Source organism: Vicia villosa, linkage group LG4 (genome assembly GCF_029867415.1).
Source record: "Vicia villosa cultivar HV-30 ecotype Madison, WI linkage group LG4, Vvil1.0, whole genome shotgun sequence".
NCBI lineage: Eukaryota > Viridiplantae > Streptophyta > Magnoliopsida > Fabales > Fabaceae > Vicia > Vicia villosa.
This window is the reverse complement of record NC_081183.1, coordinates 95855628-95873577: the sequence shown is the minus strand read 5'-3', so window position 1 is coordinate 95873577 and position 17950 is coordinate 95855628. Positions and strand designations below refer to the sequence as shown.

General features: G+C 35.5%; 2 protein-coding genes across 2 annotated transcripts; both read right to left on the bottom strand.

Moving 5' to 3' along the window:
- Window positions 1-6843: 6843 nt before the first annotated feature.
- On the bottom strand, window positions 6844-7519 carry LOC131599370 (uncharacterized). Its single transcript, XM_058871752.1, has 2 exons — window positions 7210-7519; window positions 6844-6972 (listed from the first exon to the last, which is right to left on the bottom strand). The coding sequence occupies exons 1-2, from the start codon at window positions 7481-7483 to the stop codon at window positions 6923-6925; spliced, it is 324 nt and encodes a 107-aa protein (XP_058727735.1). The 5' UTR covers window positions 7484-7519; the 3' UTR covers window positions 6844-6922.
- A 6854-nt stretch (window positions 7520-14373) lies between these two features.
- On the bottom strand, window positions 14374-15026 carry LOC131599369 (uncharacterized). The gene is made up of 2 exons (XM_058871751.1): window positions 14713-15026; window positions 14374-14502 (listed from the first exon to the last, which is right to left on the bottom strand). Exons 1-2 carry the CDS (start codon window positions 14984-14986, stop codon window positions 14453-14455), a joined length of 324 nt encoding a protein of 107 aa, XP_058727734.1. The 5' UTR covers window positions 14987-15026; the 3' UTR covers window positions 14374-14452.
- Between the last annotated feature and the right edge of the window lie 2924 nt (window positions 15027-17950).

Sequence of the window (17950 nt, the reverse complement as noted above, 5' to 3'; positions counted from 1 at the left end):
TACATATATTGTGTTGAATCTCTATTTATAATTTTTTTTATAAATGAAACATCAGAGATTATAAAAATATTATTTTTGTTGTATTATAAATTTGTATAGCTTATTTAGAAAAATATTAATTGAACATGACAAATGGCAAAAAGTTATATAATGGGAATCCATTTAAGATTGTTTTTCAACAAGTATTTTATGTCAAATTAAATTTTTTAAATAATATAGCTTTATAAAATGTATATGAAATTTTTTAAATATTTAAATAATATAAAAGTGTTTTCAAAATATTATTCATTAATATAAAAGTGTTTTCAAAATATTATTCAAATTCAGAATCTGATTATCACTTTTATCATAATAGTTTTTTAGAAAACATGTCACTCAAAAAAAGATGTCTATTTTTTTCGAAGGGTACGTGTACTCTTTAATTCACGAGTTTATAATTATTAAATATTTTAATATCAAATGTCGAGATCTTCCCGCACCTAAAAGAGAGAGAAACATGAAGGTGAGTGGTCCATTGTTTCTAATCGGAGAGTTAGGAATAGAGTGTGGGACAATGCTGGCCATGGTAGAACTAAGGATGTCAATCAGAGGAGATCTACTTTTTTGTGACTGCTTTTCCATATACATATTTAGCCAGAGATCTTTATAGGGTTTTCGCGAAGTTTGGTGATGTTGATGAGGTGGTGATCCCCTGCAAGAAAGACATTAGGGGCAAGAGGTATGGGTTTGTGTGGTTCTTTGATGTTGAGGATGATAGGCGGTTGGATACCAAGTTGGATAGTATTTTTCTAAAGGAGAGTAAGATTCGAGTTAACGTTCCGAGATTTTCGAGACGACAACATGTCGACTAGGGGGGTAAGGGGAGATGATTTGAGGAATAAGCTTGGGATGGACGGCTGGAAGGTGGTATCAATGAGTTTCATGTGAAGAACAAGAATATAAGGGATAACAAGATTAAATCTGTCATCGTCAATGGTAGTGAAAAGTCTTTTACGCAGGTGGTGAAAACAACGGAAAACTGGTGGCAGAGTTGTCATTTGGAATCAGTGGTGCTAACAACGGAAAACTGTTGTTCTTTAATGACGTTCAGTTGGAGGATGTCAACAAAATGAAGAAAACTATGGTGAGGTGGTGTACATGGCTGGGACGACTAGCGGCATTCAAGATGCTCTACATGCTGAGGGCTTATTTCTCATTCAAGCTATTCATATGGGTGCTAATAAATGTCTCCTGCTTGAGCGTGAGGAAGGGGCGTTAGAGGTACTGGTAAAGGAATGTGAGGTGGTTCTTAATCAGTGGTTTCAATCGATCAAGAGACCGAAGCCTGGTAATATTGATGGTGAAAGGATAGTGTGGTTACGTTTCTTTGGTATACCCTCTCATGTTTTGGGTGATAAGATGTTTAGGTTTCTAGCAGAGGAGGTTGGAGTGTTCTTATTTGCGGATGATAATACACAGCATGAGAAAATGTTAGAGGTGGCCAGGATATGTGTTAGAACCTCATGTTTAACCTTCTTGACCAAAGAGTTGGGTGTTTTCATTGATGGAGTTAGGTTTTTCATCACTTTGGTGGAGGATTTCAGTGTTCCAGTGTCTGTAGTGGATTCTTCTGGCTCCGATGAATATTCTGATTCCTTCAAGGATTGGAGTGAGGATGAGGCCAACATATTGTTCGAGCATGCTAAAGTTGATGGTTTGTTTGATGGCAACGTATCGAAATTGGATGGGACTTTTCATGTAAGTCAACCTCAGAGGCGGAGGCTTTTGTGGATTCAGATGAAGAAAAAGTGTTAGACACTTTCTAAGACTCAGGGAATTCGGGAGGGGTTTTAGGGTGTGATGGTGACGTTTCAACTTGGGTGGTTGTTTCTAAAATCACAAAAAAGATTAAGAAAATGAGAATGAAAAAAGTTGAGTAGCTAAACATTGGGGTGTAATTTGTTATAGAGGAAACTAAGGTGGGACATGTGGCGTTAGATAGTAATTTTAATTATTTTAAATATGATTTTATGGACAATTAGTTGGGCTTCGGGTTGGGCCCAATTGTTGGTCATAATATTGGGTCGGGGTGTTGAGTTTATTATTTCCAAGCAGCATGCTGTTGAGGCCTAAGGCCTGCTTGGAATAGATAAGGCAGTTTTGACCCAACCTCACATTGCATGTGGCTATCATGGTTCTTCATCTTTACGTTAATCAGATTCTTTGGAGGTTCAAAAGGAGCAGTCGGAAGGGGTTTGGGGGGAGCGGTTTATTCTAGTGTGGTGGCAACTGATTCAGATGTGGTGCGTTGTAACAGGAGCCTCATGGGAGGCTCGCTTTGTGATGTGGCTACAGTTATGTTGAAGATGGATAAAGAGCTGGGTGTTTCGGTAGGGGGGTTGATCGCGACTTTACGTGTCTATAAATTTGATAACTGCAAGTGCACAGTCGTGTCATGTAGTTTTAAAAGATATCAAATCCACAGGGATTATGAATCAATTTACCGTTATCTAAGGTTACTATGTAGAGCTACGGCTACTAATATCTTTGTTGTTTCTAAAGGGAAATGTAATTGTGAAGTCTAAGTAATATAATAATAAACGGATATCAGTATGTATTTCGTTTAACTTAGGCGATCCGAAGGTCCAATGGCTATGGTTCTTATTCGATTAAAACTCTTTATTAATTCTGTTGTTTAAAAGTCCTCCACTCAAACTCTCGCTCTGTTGATTTAGACTACTATCCTAACTCGTAATGTACGCTCTCGCCATCCCATTAGATTTAGAAAAACATTTTGAAAATAACATAGTTAATAAAATTCTCACTTTATGAAGTCGTTATCTACTTAAATCTCCTGGTCTCAACCTCTCGCTCTATTGACTCGGCTCATGCTAGTATTCCCTAACGTACGCTTTTGCCATCCCGCGTCGGGTTTAAAAACACTTTTTGAAAGTAAATAATTTCTAATCAGTTTTAATACGCTCTCGCCATCCTTAAAACTAATGCCTTATTTCTACTATCTAGTTAAAGATCTCAAACTCTCGCTCTATTGATTTTAACCTTTGTCGACCTTAAAACCTCAAACTCTCGCTCTATTGATTTTAAAACTCTATTAATTAAATTAGACATAAAACCAAAAACAAGTGATAGTTAATAAAACATAGAGTCTCCACAGTGAGTCCTTCCCCATTAAGTAGCCACAACCTTGGGCTTTGTACAAGGCAGATAAACATCATTCCCTGTGTTAAAAGATTCCCAACCTTTAGGATCTTTTCCTCACTAAGTCAGCCACAACCTTGGGCTTTGTACAAGGCACAAAATATAGTCATCCATAGTCAGTCTCCTTAGCAGTCACCCACAACCCTGGGCCTCATACAAGGCAGAAAATAGAGTCTCCCTAGCAAACAAACAAACAAAAAAAGATTTCAATTTCAAACATTCTCCCATTTAGGACTCTGAAAGACATGCTCTGGCACATCCCCAGACTTGTACAACTTTCCCTAAACTGGTTGAGAATCTTTCTTTCATTCAAGAGACACGCGACTGGCATACTTGCACACAACCAAGTAAGGTCTCTCTCTTATGAAACAAACTCAGCTTTTCTGTCACTTTAAATGTTTGTGGTGGAATAGTAGAAATACCTCTCTGTAAAGATAACTTCATGTCTCTTTCCTGTAAACAAAGATTTAATTCAAAGCTTCAACCTTGAGCTTCAAGCAAGGCACCAAAAAAATCAATTCATTTCCCTAATTAGTTCCCCGAACTACAAAAATCTCTGACTTCCATTAGGGATATGTAGGCATGAGATTCACAAGGAATCTCAGCGAGCTAATCTAAAAACCAAAAACAGTCAGTTCATCTGTCTTTCGTTCAATTCAATTAAATTCTCTCTCCTAATATAAAGGAGAAACTTTCCCAATCAATTAGCAAACACAAACACATAGACACAGAGAAGGTTCCCATAGAGTACTACGGATATGTAGGGTGCTTAAAACCTTCCCTATGTATAACCGACCTCCCGGACTCCAGAACTTCTGATTAGGTGAAATCCCCACACCTAGAAAACTCTTAGGGTTTATTTGAGATCCTTTTCCCCTTCCTCCTCGTACGATAATTAAAAAGTTTGTGTGCTATCGTAGGAAGAACTGAAATAAAATTCATCCCACAAGGGCGGCTTTGTCCTTCCAAATTTCGCGTGAAGGGTCCGGCGTGCCGTCCTCCCAAGTGAAACGGGGAGGTAAAAAAACGACACCACACTCGGGGAGGAATTTGATGAAGTAGAGAATTGGGAAAAAGGGTTGAATGAGGGATTCTATCGTTAAGGACAGATGAGGGCATGCAATTTATAAGGTAACATGCTATTAGCACCGAATCTCCCCAAAACCGAAGTGGAACGTTACCATGGAGAAGTAGGGTCTGAGTGGTTTCTACGATATGCCGATTTTTGCGTTCGGCTACCCCATTTTGTTGAGGTGTATGAGGACAAGATGTTTGGTGGAGAATACCATTACTGGACATAAAAGTTTGAAATTGTTGGGATAAGTAATCACGAGCATTATCACTTCTTAAGGTACTAATAGACACACTAAACCGAGTTTTTATTTCTTTATAAATTTTTTCAAAAATAGAGAATAATTTAGATCTATTTTTCATTAAAAATAACCACGTGCAACGTGAAAAATCATCAATAAAGGTGACAAAATACTTAGACTCCAGTGTAGAGACAGTACGCGAGGGACCACAAACACCGGAGTGAACTAAAGCAAAAGGGGACGAAGCTCGTTTATTGACTCGATTGGGAAATTGACTACGAGGGTGTTTCCCTAACTGACACGACTCACAATGTAAATTAGGCGCCTTCGATAAACTTGGAACCAGCTTCTGTAGTTTAGGAAGACTAGGATGACCTAACTAGGCATGGATAGTAAGTGGAGAATCTTTGGCTGAATAAGCCTGAGATGACACTGAGAGGTAATAAAGGGCTTGAGACTCACATCCGACGCCAATCGTCCGTCCCGAACTCCGATCCTGCAGGATAACAATACTGTTAGTAAAGGTGACAATACAATCAAGAGAACGAGTTAAATGACTGACTGAAAGTAAATTAAATGGATAATTACGTACATAGAGAACAAGAGTAACCGAGAGATAAGGTAGAATTTGAACAGTACCAATCCCTTCAGATTGGGTTTGAGAACCATTGGCAGAAGTTATAGTAGGTAAGACACCCGAGGTAGAGAGGGAAATGAAAATAATTTTATTACCAGTAACATGGTCAGACGCACCAGAATCAAGGACCTAAGGTCCACAAGTAGATGATTGAGAGAGACAAGTAGATGAATTACCAGTGTGTGCAACCAAAGCAGTAGAATATGAGTTCTGATAATTTTGATACTACCTGAGAAAATCATCGTAGTTTGGCGTAAAGTTCTGAGGAGTAGCCATGAGTATCAGATCTGGAACAGTTGCACGATGGCGAGTGGGACGCTGGAAAAATCGTCGGGATCGGCCGTATCGGAGGAGGCGTTTCTGCCAGTAGGATTAGTTTGCTGAAAGGTCGCCAAAAACAATAGCGGCAACAATGGATGGCGACGACAGTTCGGTGGTGACTGGAGAAATTTGAAAACAGATGCCGGAATGAGTCACGGAAATGTATGGAAGGCAAACCAGAGTTATGACACGGTTTGCCAAAAATTTCTCACCGGAAGACAGTGGGTCTACCGGGTAAAGCATGGTAAAGGGTTGTCTCTCAGTAGGCTCTAGATACCATGTTGAAATACAGGAGACTAAGAGAAATTTGAAGAAACCGTGTGTTTTGTAAATCACTACGGAGACTTTATTATATATAGAGAGATTACAACTAAGTACATGATATAGTCGATGTGGGACTATTCTATATATAAATATTCTTAACACTATATATTTACAAATATCAACAATAACAATATGTAACTTTAAATTTTTGTTGAACTATCTATGTAATATCAATTATTTATGATAAATCTATGCTTTGTTGCTTTGTTGTTATGAATTTTGTCTCATACATATTTTCGGATATGCATATCTGAAGACATATTTTTCTAAAAAAAAGAGTGACTTACACTTCTTTTTATTTTAAAAAAACAGGTGACTACGAATTTGCATATGCGAAGTCACATTTTTTTAGAAAAAGTGTCTTCGAATATGCAAATCTGAATTATAAAAATAATTTGCGATTTTCACCGCGAGTATGTAAATAGATATATGGGTGCAATGAGAATTGCCCTAAAGTGTATCCATAACACTCAGGCCCATAAACTGGAATAAATGGCCATAAATGAAAACAATGGCATCCATATGGATCTGCCCATTCAAAATGTAATTCAAGCTTTTTATGTTGTTTATCAATAAAGAAGAAAAAATAAACTGTTTGATAGTGATAGTTCACACGTGTCAATATTGTCAATTTAATAATTTTTAAACTTAATTATTTTATAATTTGTATTATTATTATTATTATTATTATTATTATTATGTTAATATTATTTTTAAGAATTAATTTATAGTGAGGCAACTTAGTGAGTGTTTTCTTTGTCCAATACTTTAATGATTAAATTTTTTTTCTTAAAATTGACTAATTAGAATATTGTAGATTGGAGTAACTAGTCAATGTAAAAAGTGTTTTAACTAAAAAAAAATTAAATTACATTAAAACAGAGCTTAATTTCAAAACTGAAAAGTGAAAAAGAAATGGAAAATGACAATAACAAAATAGAATGAGAGAGAATGTTATTAAATTCAACATATTTTTCTCCATTTATTGAATGTTACATATTATTCTAGCGAGTATTAAACATTGACATTGTTCATAAACTCAATATATATATATATATATATATATATATATATATATATATATATATATATATATATATATATATATATATTGATTGTTACATATTGTCTAACAAGATTTCAAGCATGAATTAACGATTGCATTGACATCACGAGCATCTGAAAAAATATAATATAAAAGTTATTTAAAAACAACATTAATTAAATCAACACTACTATCATATTTTTTTAGATGTATTAAATAACTAATATATATATATATATATATATATATATATATATATATATATATATATATATATATATATATATATATATATATATATATATATATATATATATATATATATATATATATATATATATATATATATATATGGGAAAGTATGAGCATACCAGTTTTAATACTATTGAGTTTTGAATAAGCACAACCAGTAGTACATTGATATGCAGCTGGCGATGATATGTTATTGCATGCCAATCCACATCCAGCGACACATTCTACATACTTTAGTTCCTCATCCAATTTATTTGCACATTGTACAGCACACTTGGCAGCACAACGCACTATAGCGATAGGCCGAGTTGGAAGAGAATAACTAGCTTGTGCCAAAATGAACATAATTATTGTCATAATCACAGCAACATTTTTCATCACACTTCTTGCCATAATTCTTTCCTTGTATTAATGTTGTTTTACTCTTGATACATATATTGTGTTGAATCTCTATTTATAATTTTTTTTATAATTGAAACATCAGAGATTATAAAAATATTATTTTTGTTGTATTATAAATTTGTATAGCTTATTTAGAAAAATATTAATTGAACATGACAAATGGCAAAAAGTTATATAATGGGAATCCATTTAAGATTGTTTTTCAACAAGTATTTTATGTCAAATTAAATTTTTTAAATAATATAGCTTTATAAAATGTATATGAAATTTTTTAAATATTTAAATAATATAAAAGTGTTTTCAAAATATTATTCATTAATATAAAAGTGTTTTCAAAATATTATTCAAATTCAGAATCTGATTATCACTTTTATCATAATAGTTTTTTAGAAAACATGTCACTCAAAAAAAGATGTCTATTTTTTTCGAAGGGTACGTGTACTCTTTAATTCACGAGTTTATAATTATTAAATATTTTAATATCAAATGTCGAGATCTTCCCGCACCTAAAAGAGAGAGAAACATGAAGGTGAGTGGTCCATTGTTTCTAATCGGAGAGTTAGGAATAGAGTGTGGGACAATGCTGGCCATGGTAGAACTAAGGATGTCAATCAGAGGAGATCTACTTTTTTGTGATTGCTTTTCCATATACATATTTAGCCAGAGATCTTTATAGGGTTTTCGCGAAGTTTGGTGATGTTGATGAGGTGGTGATCCCCTGCAAGAAAGACATTAGGGGCAAGAGGTATGGGTTTGTGTGGTTCTTTGATGTTGAGGATGATAGGCGGTTGGATACCAAGTTGGATAGTATTTTTCTAAAGGAGAGTAAGATTCGAGTTAACGTTCCGAGATTTTCGAGACGACAACATGTCGACTAGGGGGGTAAGGGGAGATGATTTGAAGAATAATCTTGGGATGGACGGCTGGAAGGTGGTATCAATGAGTTTCATGTGAAGAACAAGAATATAAGGGATAACAAGATTAAATCTGTCATCGTCAATGGTAGTGAAAAGTCTTTTACGCAAGTGGTGAAAACAACGGAAAACTGGTGGCAGAGTTGTCATTTGGAATCAGTGGTGCTAACAACGGAAAACTGTTGTTCTTTAATGACGTTCAGTTGGAGGATGTCAACAAAATGAAGAAAACTATGGTGAGGTGGTGTACATGGCTGGGACGACTAGCGGCATTCAAGATGCTCTACATGCTGAGGGCTTATTTCTCATTCAAGCTATTCATATGGGTGCTAATAAATGTCTCCTGCTTGAGCGTGAGGAAGGGGCGTTAGAGGTACTGGTAAAGGAATGTGAGGTGGTTCTTAATCAGTGGTTTCAATCGATCAAGAGACCGAAGCCTGGTAATATTGATGGTGAAAGGATAGTGTGGTTACGTTTCTTTGGTATACCCTCTCATGTTTTGGGTGATAAGATGTTTAGGTTTCTAGCAGAGGAGGTTGGAGTGTTCTTATTTGCGGATGATAATACACAGCATAAGAAAATGTTAGAGGTGGCCAGGATATGTGTTAGAACCTCATGTTTAACCTTCTTGACCAAAGAGTTGGGTGTTTTCATTGATGGAGTTAGGTTTTTCATCACTTTGGTGGAGGATTTCAGTGTTCCAGTGTCTGTAGTGGATTCTTCTGGCTCCGATGAATATTCTGATTCCTTCAAGGATTGGAGTGAGGATGAGGCCAACATATTGTTCGAGCATGCTAAAGTTGATGGTTTGTTTGATGGCAACGTATCGAAATTGGATGGGACTTTTCATGTAAGTCAACCTCAGAGGCGGAGGCTTTTGTGGATTCAGATGAAGAAAAAGTGTTAGACACTTTCTAAGACTCAGGGAATTCGGGAGGGGTTTTAGGGTGTGATGGTGACGTTTCAACTTGGGTGGTTGTTTCTAAAATCACAAAAAAGATTAAGAAAATGAGAATGAAAAAAGTTGAGTAGCTAAACATTGGGGTGTAATTTGTTATAGAGGAAACTAAGGTGGGACATGTGGCGTTAGATAGTAATTTTAATTATTTTAAATATGATTTTATGGACAATTAGTTGGGCTTCGGGTTGGGCCCAATTGTTGGTCATAATATTGGGTCGGGGTGTTGAGTTTATTATTTCCAAGCAGCATGCTGTTGAGGCCTAAGGCCTGCTTGGAAGAGATAAGGCAGTTTTGACCCAACCTCACATTGCATGTGGCTATCATGGTTCTTCATCTTTACGTTAATCAGATTCTTTGGAGGTTCAAAAGGAGCAGTCGGAAGGGGTTTGGGGGGAGCGGTTTATTCTAGTGTGGTGGCAACTGATTCAGATGTGGCCCGTTGTAACAGGAGCCTCATGGGAGGCTCGCTTTGTGATGTGGCTACAGTTATGTTGAAGATGGATAAAGAGCTGGGTGTTTCGGTAGGGGGGTTGATCGCGACTTTACGTGTCTATAAATTTGATAACTGCAAGTGCACAGTCGTGTCATGTAGTTTTAAAAGATATCAAATCCACAGGGATTATGAATCAATTTACCGTTATCTAAGGTTACTATGTAGAGCTACGGCTACTAATATCTTTGTTGTTTCTAAAGGGAAATGTAATTGTGAAGTCTAAGTAATATAATAATAAACGGATATCAGTATGTATTTCGTTTAACTTAGGTGATCCGAAGGTCCAGTGGCTATGGTTCTTATTCGATTAAAACTCTTTATTAATTCTGTTGTTTAAAAGTCCTCCTCTCAAACTCTCGCTCTGTTGATTTAGACTACTATCCTAACTCGTAATGTACGCTCTCGCCATCCCATTAGATTTAGAAAAACATTTTGAAAATAACATAGTTAATAAAATTCTCACTTTATGAAGTCGTTATCTACTTAAATCTCCTAGTCTCAACCTCTCGCTCTATTGACTCGGCTCATGCTAGTATTCCCTAACGTACGCTTTTGCCATCCCGCGTCGGGTTTAAAAACACTTTTTGAAAGTAAATAATTTCTAATCAGTTTTAATACGCTCTCGCCATGCTTAAAACTAATGCCTTATTTCTACTATCTAGTTAAAGATCTCAAACTCTCGCTCTATTGATTTTAACCTTTGTCGGCCTTAAAACCTCAAACTCTCGCTCTATTGATTTTAAAACTCTATTAATTAAATTAGACATAAAACCAAAAACAAGTGATAGTTAATAAAACATAGAGTCTCCACAGTGAGTCCTTCCCCATTAAGTAGCCACAACCTTGGGCTTTGTACAAGGCAGATAAACATCATTCCCTGTGTTAAAAGATTCCCAACCTTTAGGATCTTTTCCTCACTAAGTCAGCCACAACCTTGGGCTTTGTACAAGGCACAAAATATAGTCATCCATAGTCAGTCTCCTTAGCAGTCACCCACAACCCTGGGCCTCATACAAGGCAGAAAATAGAGTCTCCCTAGCAAACAAACAAACAAAAAAAGATTTCAATTTCAAACATTCTCCCATTTAGGACTCTGAAAGACATGCTCTGGCACATCCCCAGACTTGTACAACTTTCCCTAAACTGGTTGAGAATCTTTCTTTCATTCAAGAGACACGCGACTGGCATACTTGCACACAACCAAGTAAGGTCTCTCTCTTATGAAACAAACTCAGCTTTTCTGTCACTTTAAATGTTTGTGGTGGAATAGTAGAAATACCTCTCTGTAAAGATAACTTCATGTCTCTTTCCTGTAAACAAAGATTTAATTCAAAGCTTCAACCTTGAGCTTCAAGCAAGGCACCAAAAAAATCAATTCATTTCCCTAATTAGTTCCCCGAACTACAAAAATCTCTGACTTCCATTAGGGATATGTAGGCATGAGATTCACAAGGAATCTCAGCGAGCTAATCTAAAAACCAAAAACAGTCAGTTCATCTGTCTTTCGTTCAATTCAATTAAATTCTCTCTCCTAATATAAAGGAGAAACTTTCCCAATCAATTAGCAAACACAAACACATAGACACAGAGAAGGTTCCCATAGAGTACTACGGATATGTAGGGTGCTTAAAACCTTCCCTATGTATAACCGACCTCCCGGACTCCAGAACTTCTGATTAGGTGAAATCCCCACACCTAGAAAACTCTTAGGGTTTATTTGAGATCCTTTTCCCCTTCCTCCTCGTACGATAATTAAAAAGTTTGTGTGCTATCGTAGGAAGAACTGAAATAAAATTCAACCCACAAGGGCGGCTTTGTCCTTCCAAATTTCGCGTGAAGGGTCCGGCGTGCCGTCCTCCCAAGTGAAACGGGGAGGTAAAAAAACGACACCACACTCGGGGAGGAATTTGATGAAGTAGAGAATTGGGAAAAAGGGTTGAATGAGGGATTCTATCGTTAAGGACAGATGAGGGCATGCAATTTATAAGGTAACATGCTATTAGCACCGAATCTCCCCAAAACCGAAGTGGAACGTTACCATGGAGAAGTAGGGTCTGAGTGGTTTCTACGATATGCCGATTTTTGCGTTCGGCTACCCCATTTTGTTGAGGTGTATGAGGACAAGATGTTTGGTGGAGAATACCATTACTGGATATAAAAGTTTGAAATTGTTGGGATAAGTAATCACGAGCATTATCACTTCTTAAGGTACTAATAGACACACTAAACCGAGTTTTTATTTCTTTATAAATTTTTTCAAAAATAGAGAATAATTTAGATCTATTTTTCATTAAAAATAACCACGTGCAACGTGAAAAATCATCAATAAAGGTGACAAAATACTTAGACTCCAGTGTAGAGACAGTACGCGAGGGACCACAAACACCGGAGTGAACTAAAGCAAAAGGGGACGAAGCTCGTTTATTGACTCGATTGGGAAATTGACTACGAGGGTGTTTCCCTAACTGACACGACTCACAATGTAAATTAGGCGCCTTCGATAAACTTGGAACCAGCTTCTGTAGTTTAGGAAGACTAGGATGACCTAACTAGGCATGGATAGTAAGTGGAGAATCTTTGGCTGAATAAGCCTGAGATGATACTGAGAGGTAATAAAGGGCTTGAGACTCACATCCGACGCCAATCGTCCGTCCCGAACTCCGATCCTGCAGGATAACAATACTGTTAGTAAAGGTGACAATACAATCAAGAGAACGAGTTAAATGACTGACTGAAAGTAAATTAAATGGATAATTAGGTACATAGAGAACAAGAGTAACCGAGAGATAAGGTAGAATTTGAACAGTACCAATCCCTTCAGATTGGGTTTGAGAACCATTGGCAGAAGTTATAGTAGGTAAGACACCCGAGGTAGAGAGGGAAATGAAAATAATTTTATTACCAGTAACATGGTCAGACGCACCAGAATCAAGGACCTAAGGTCCACAAGTAGATGATTGAGAGAGACAAGTAGATGAATTACCAGTGTGTGCAACCAAAGCAGTAGAATATGAGTTCTGATAATTTTGATACTACCTGAGAAAATCATCGTAGTTTGGCGTAAAGTTCTGAGGAGTAGCCATGAGTATCAGATCTGGAACAGTTGCACGATGGCGAGTGGGACGCTGGAAAAATCGTCGGGATCGGCCGTATCGGGGGAGGCGTTTCTGCCAGTAGGATTAGTTTGCTGAAAGGTCGCCAAAAACAATAGCGGCAACAATGGATGGCGACGACAGTTCGGTGGTGACTGGAGAAATTTGAAAACAGATGCCGGAATGAGTCACGGAAATGTATGGAAGGCAAACCAGAGTTATGACACGGTTTGCCAAAAATTTCTCACCGGAAGACAGTGGGTCTACCGGGTAAAGCATGGTAAAGGGTTGTCTCTCAGTAGGCTCTAGATACCATGTTGAAATACAGGAGACTAAGAGAAATTTGAATAAACCGTGTGTTTTGTAAATCACTACGGAGACTTTATTATATATAGAGAGATTACAACTAAGTACATGATATAGTCGATGTGGGACTATTCTATATACAAATATTCTTAACACTATATATTTACAAATATCAACAATAACAATATGTAACTTTAAATTTTTGTTGAACTATCTATGTAATATCAATTATTTATGATAAATCTATGCTTTGTTGCTTTGTTGTTATGAATTTTGTCTCATACATATTTTCGGATATGCATATCTGAAGACATATTTTTCTAAAAAAAGGAGTGACTTACACTTCTTTTTATTTTAAAAAAACAGGTGACTACGAATTTGCATATGCGAAGTCACATTTTTTTAGAAAAGGTGTCTTCGAATATGCATATCTGAGTTATAAAAATAATTTGGGATTTTCACCGCGAGTATGTAAATAGATATATGGGTGCAATGAGAATTGCCCTAAACTGTATCCATAACACTCAGGCCCATAAACTGGCATAAATGGCCATAAATGAAAACAATGGCATCCATATAGATCCATTCAAAATGTAATTCAAGCTTTTTATACTGTTTATCAATAAAGAAGAAAAAATAAATTGTTTGATAGTGATAGCTCACAAGTGTCAATATTGTCAATTTAATAATTTTTAAACTTAATTATTTTATAATTTTTATTTTTATTATTATTATTATTATTATTATTATTATTATTATTATGTTAATATTATTTTTTAGAATTAATTTATAGTGAGGCAAGTTAGTGAGTGTTTTCTTTGTCCAGTACTTTAATGGGTAAAATTTTATATCTTAAAATTGACTAATTAGAATATTGTAGATTGGAGTAACTAGTCAATGTAAAAAGTGTTTTAACTAAAAAAAAATTAAATTACATTAAAACAGAGCTTAATTTCAAAACTGAAATGTGAAAAAGAAATGGAAAATGACAATAACAAAATAGAATGAGAGAGAATGTTATTAAATTCAACATATTTTTCTCCATTTATTGAATGTTACATATTATTTTAGCGAGTATTAAACATTGACATTGTTCATAAACTCAATATATATATATATATATATATATATATATATATATATATATATATATATATATATATATATATATATATATTGATTGTTACATATTGTCTAACAAGATTTCAAGCATGAATTAACGATTGCATTGACATCACGAGCATCTGAAAAAATATAATATAAAAGTTATTTAAAAATAACATTAATTAAATCAACATTACTATCATATTTTTTTAGATGTATTAAATAACTATATATATATATATATATATATATATATATATATATATATATATATATATATATATATATATATATATATATATATATATATATATATATATATATATATATATGGGAAAGTATGAGCATACCAGTTTTAATACTATTGAGTTTTGAATAAGCACAACCAGTAGTACATTGATATGCAGTTGGCGATGATATGTTATTGCATGCCAATTCACATCCAGCAACACATTCTACATACTTTAGTTCCTCATCCAATTTATTTGCACATTGTACAGCACACTTGGCAGTACAACGCACTATAGCGATAGGCCGAGTCGGAAGAGAATAACTAGCTTGTGCCAAAATGAACATAATTATTGTCATAATCACAACAACATTTTTCATCCCACTTCTTGCCATAATTCTTTCCTTGTATTAATGTTGTTTTACTCTTGATACATATATTGTGTTGAATCTCTATTTATAAATTTTTTTATAAGTGAAACATCAGAGATTATAAAAATATTATTTTTGTTGTATTATAAATTTGTATAGCTTATTTAGAAAAATATTAATTGAACGTGACAAATGGCAAAAAGTTATATAATGGGAATCCATTTAAAATCGTTTTTCAACAAGTATTTTATGTCAAATTAAATTTTGTAAATAATATAGCTTTATAAAATATATATGAAAATTTTTAAATATTTAAATAATATAAAAGTGTTTTCAAAATATTACTCATTAATATAAAAGTGTTTTCAAAATATTATTCAAATTCAGAATCTGATTATCACTTTTATCATAATAGTTTTTTAGAAAACATGCCACACAAAAAAGATGTCTACTTTTTTCGAAGGGTACGTGTACTCCTTAATTCACGAGTTTATAATTATTAAATATTTTAATATCAAATGTCGAGATCTTCCCGCACCTAAAATGAGAGAGAAACAAGAGAGAAGAGAGAAACATGAAGGTGAGTGGTCCATTGTTTCTAATCGGCGAGTTAGGAATAGAGTGTGGGACAATGCTGGCCATGGTAGAACTAAGGATGTCAATCAGAGGAGATCTACTTTTTTGTGACTGCTTTTCCAAATACATATTTAGCCAGAGATCTTTATAGGGTTTTCGCGAAGTTTGGTGAAGTTGATGAGGTGCTGATCCCCTGCAAGAAAGACATTAGGGGCAAGAGGTATGGGTTTGTGCGGTTCTTTGATGTTGAGGATGATAGGCGGTTGGATACCAAGTTGGATAGTATTTTTCTTAAGGAGAGTAAGATTCGAGTTAACATTCTGAGATTTTCGAGACGACAACATGTCGACCTGGGGGGTAAGGGGAGATGATTTGAAGAAGAAGCTTGGTGGTAGACGGCTGGAAGGTGGTAGCGATGAGTTTCATGTGAAGAACAAGAATATAAGGGATATCAAGATTAAATTTGTCAACGTCAAGGGTAGTGAAAAGTCTTTTGCGCAAGTGGTTGCAAAGTTGTCTGAATCAGTGGTGCTAACAACGGAAAACTATTGTTCTTTAATGATGTTCAGTTGGAAGATGTCAACAGAATGAAGAAAACTATGGTGGGGTGGTGGACATGGATGGGACGGCTAGCGGCATTCAAGATGCTCTACATGCTGAAGGCTTATTTCTCATTCAAGCTATTCCTATTGGTGCGAATAAATGTCTCCTACTTGAGCGTGAGGAAGGGGCGTTAGAGGTACTGGTAAAGGAATGTGAGGTGGTTCTTAATCAGTGTTTTCAATCGATCAAGAGATCGGAACCTGGTAATATTGATGGTGAAAGGATAGTGTGGTTACCTTGCTTTGGTATACCATGTCATGTTTTGGGTGATAAGATGTTTAGGTTTCTAGCAGAGGAGGTGTGAGTATTCTTATTTGCGGATGATAATACACAACATATGAAAACGTTAGAGATGGCCACGATTTGTGTTAGAACCTCATGTTTAACCTTCTTGACCAAAGAGTTAGGTGTTTCCATTGATGAAGTTAGGTTTTTCATCACTTTGGTGGAGGACTTCAGTGTTCCTGTCTCTGCGGTGGATTCTTCTAACTCCGATGAATATTCTGATTCCCTCAAGGATTGGAGTAAGGATGTGGCCAACATATTGTTCGGGGATGCTAAAGTTGATGGTTTGTTTGATGGCAACGTGTCAAAATTGGATGGGTCATTTTCATGTAAGTCAACCTCAGAGGCGGCGGCTTTTGTGGATTCAGATGAAGAAAAAGTGTTGGACACTTTCTAAGACTCGGGGAATTCGGGAGGGGTTTTAGGGTGTGATGGTGACGTTTCAGCTAGGGTGGGTGTTTCAAAAATCACAAAAAAGATTAAAAAAATGAGAATGAAAAAAGTTGAGTAGCTGAACATTGGGGTGAAATTTGTTATAGGGGAATCTAAGGCGGGACAGGTGGCGTTAGACGATAATTTTAATTATTTTAAATATGATTTTATGGACAATTATTTGGGCTTCGGGTTGGGCCCAATTGTTGGTCATAATATTGGGTCGGGGTGTTGAGTTTAGTATTTCCAAGCAGCATGATGTTGAGGCCCAAGGCCTGCTTGGAAGAGATAAGGCAGTTTTGACCCAACCTCACATTGCATGTGGCTATCGTTGTTCTTCATCTTTGCTTCAATCTGATTCTTTGCATCATAAATGTAAGGGTGAGTCTCATTCTCAATTAACAAATATTATTGCATCGTAAATAACAACACATCAAAAGTTATATTATTCACCCAATTCATCTATATTCAGATAATTCATCATCCCACAAAACGCATATCACCAAACCATAACAATGAAGTACATTATGGCATGTTATAAAATTCATGCATATGAATGCAACTGACTCTATGCATGTGGTAACAAACATCATCAATGGGAATAACCCACCGACCGATCTAACATCATCCAGATACGGCCTTGCCAGCACAAGTTCCACACAATTGGAATTATGCCTTTCACTGAATCCCCTCATCATTAGGATTCAGCCCTCAACAAATGGCTATGAATTAATGCAACATACACCACGTACTTATATCATCATCATCAACATCATCATCATCATCATTAAAAGTATGTATAAGTATCAGCATCATTCATCACAAATCAATCATTATCACCATCATTACAGAAAATACATGTATTACACTAATCATCATCATCAATAATAAGAATAAACATGTATTCACATCATTCAACACATCTCATATTGTCACATCTCATCATATATGTCAATACTATATCATCCATAAAACAAACAAAGTATTCACATCATACTCATATCATCACATGAAATATCTCATAAGCTCCATCACACAATCAAACAAATCATCATACGAATCATGTTTAAAACATAGCATATATTATCACAT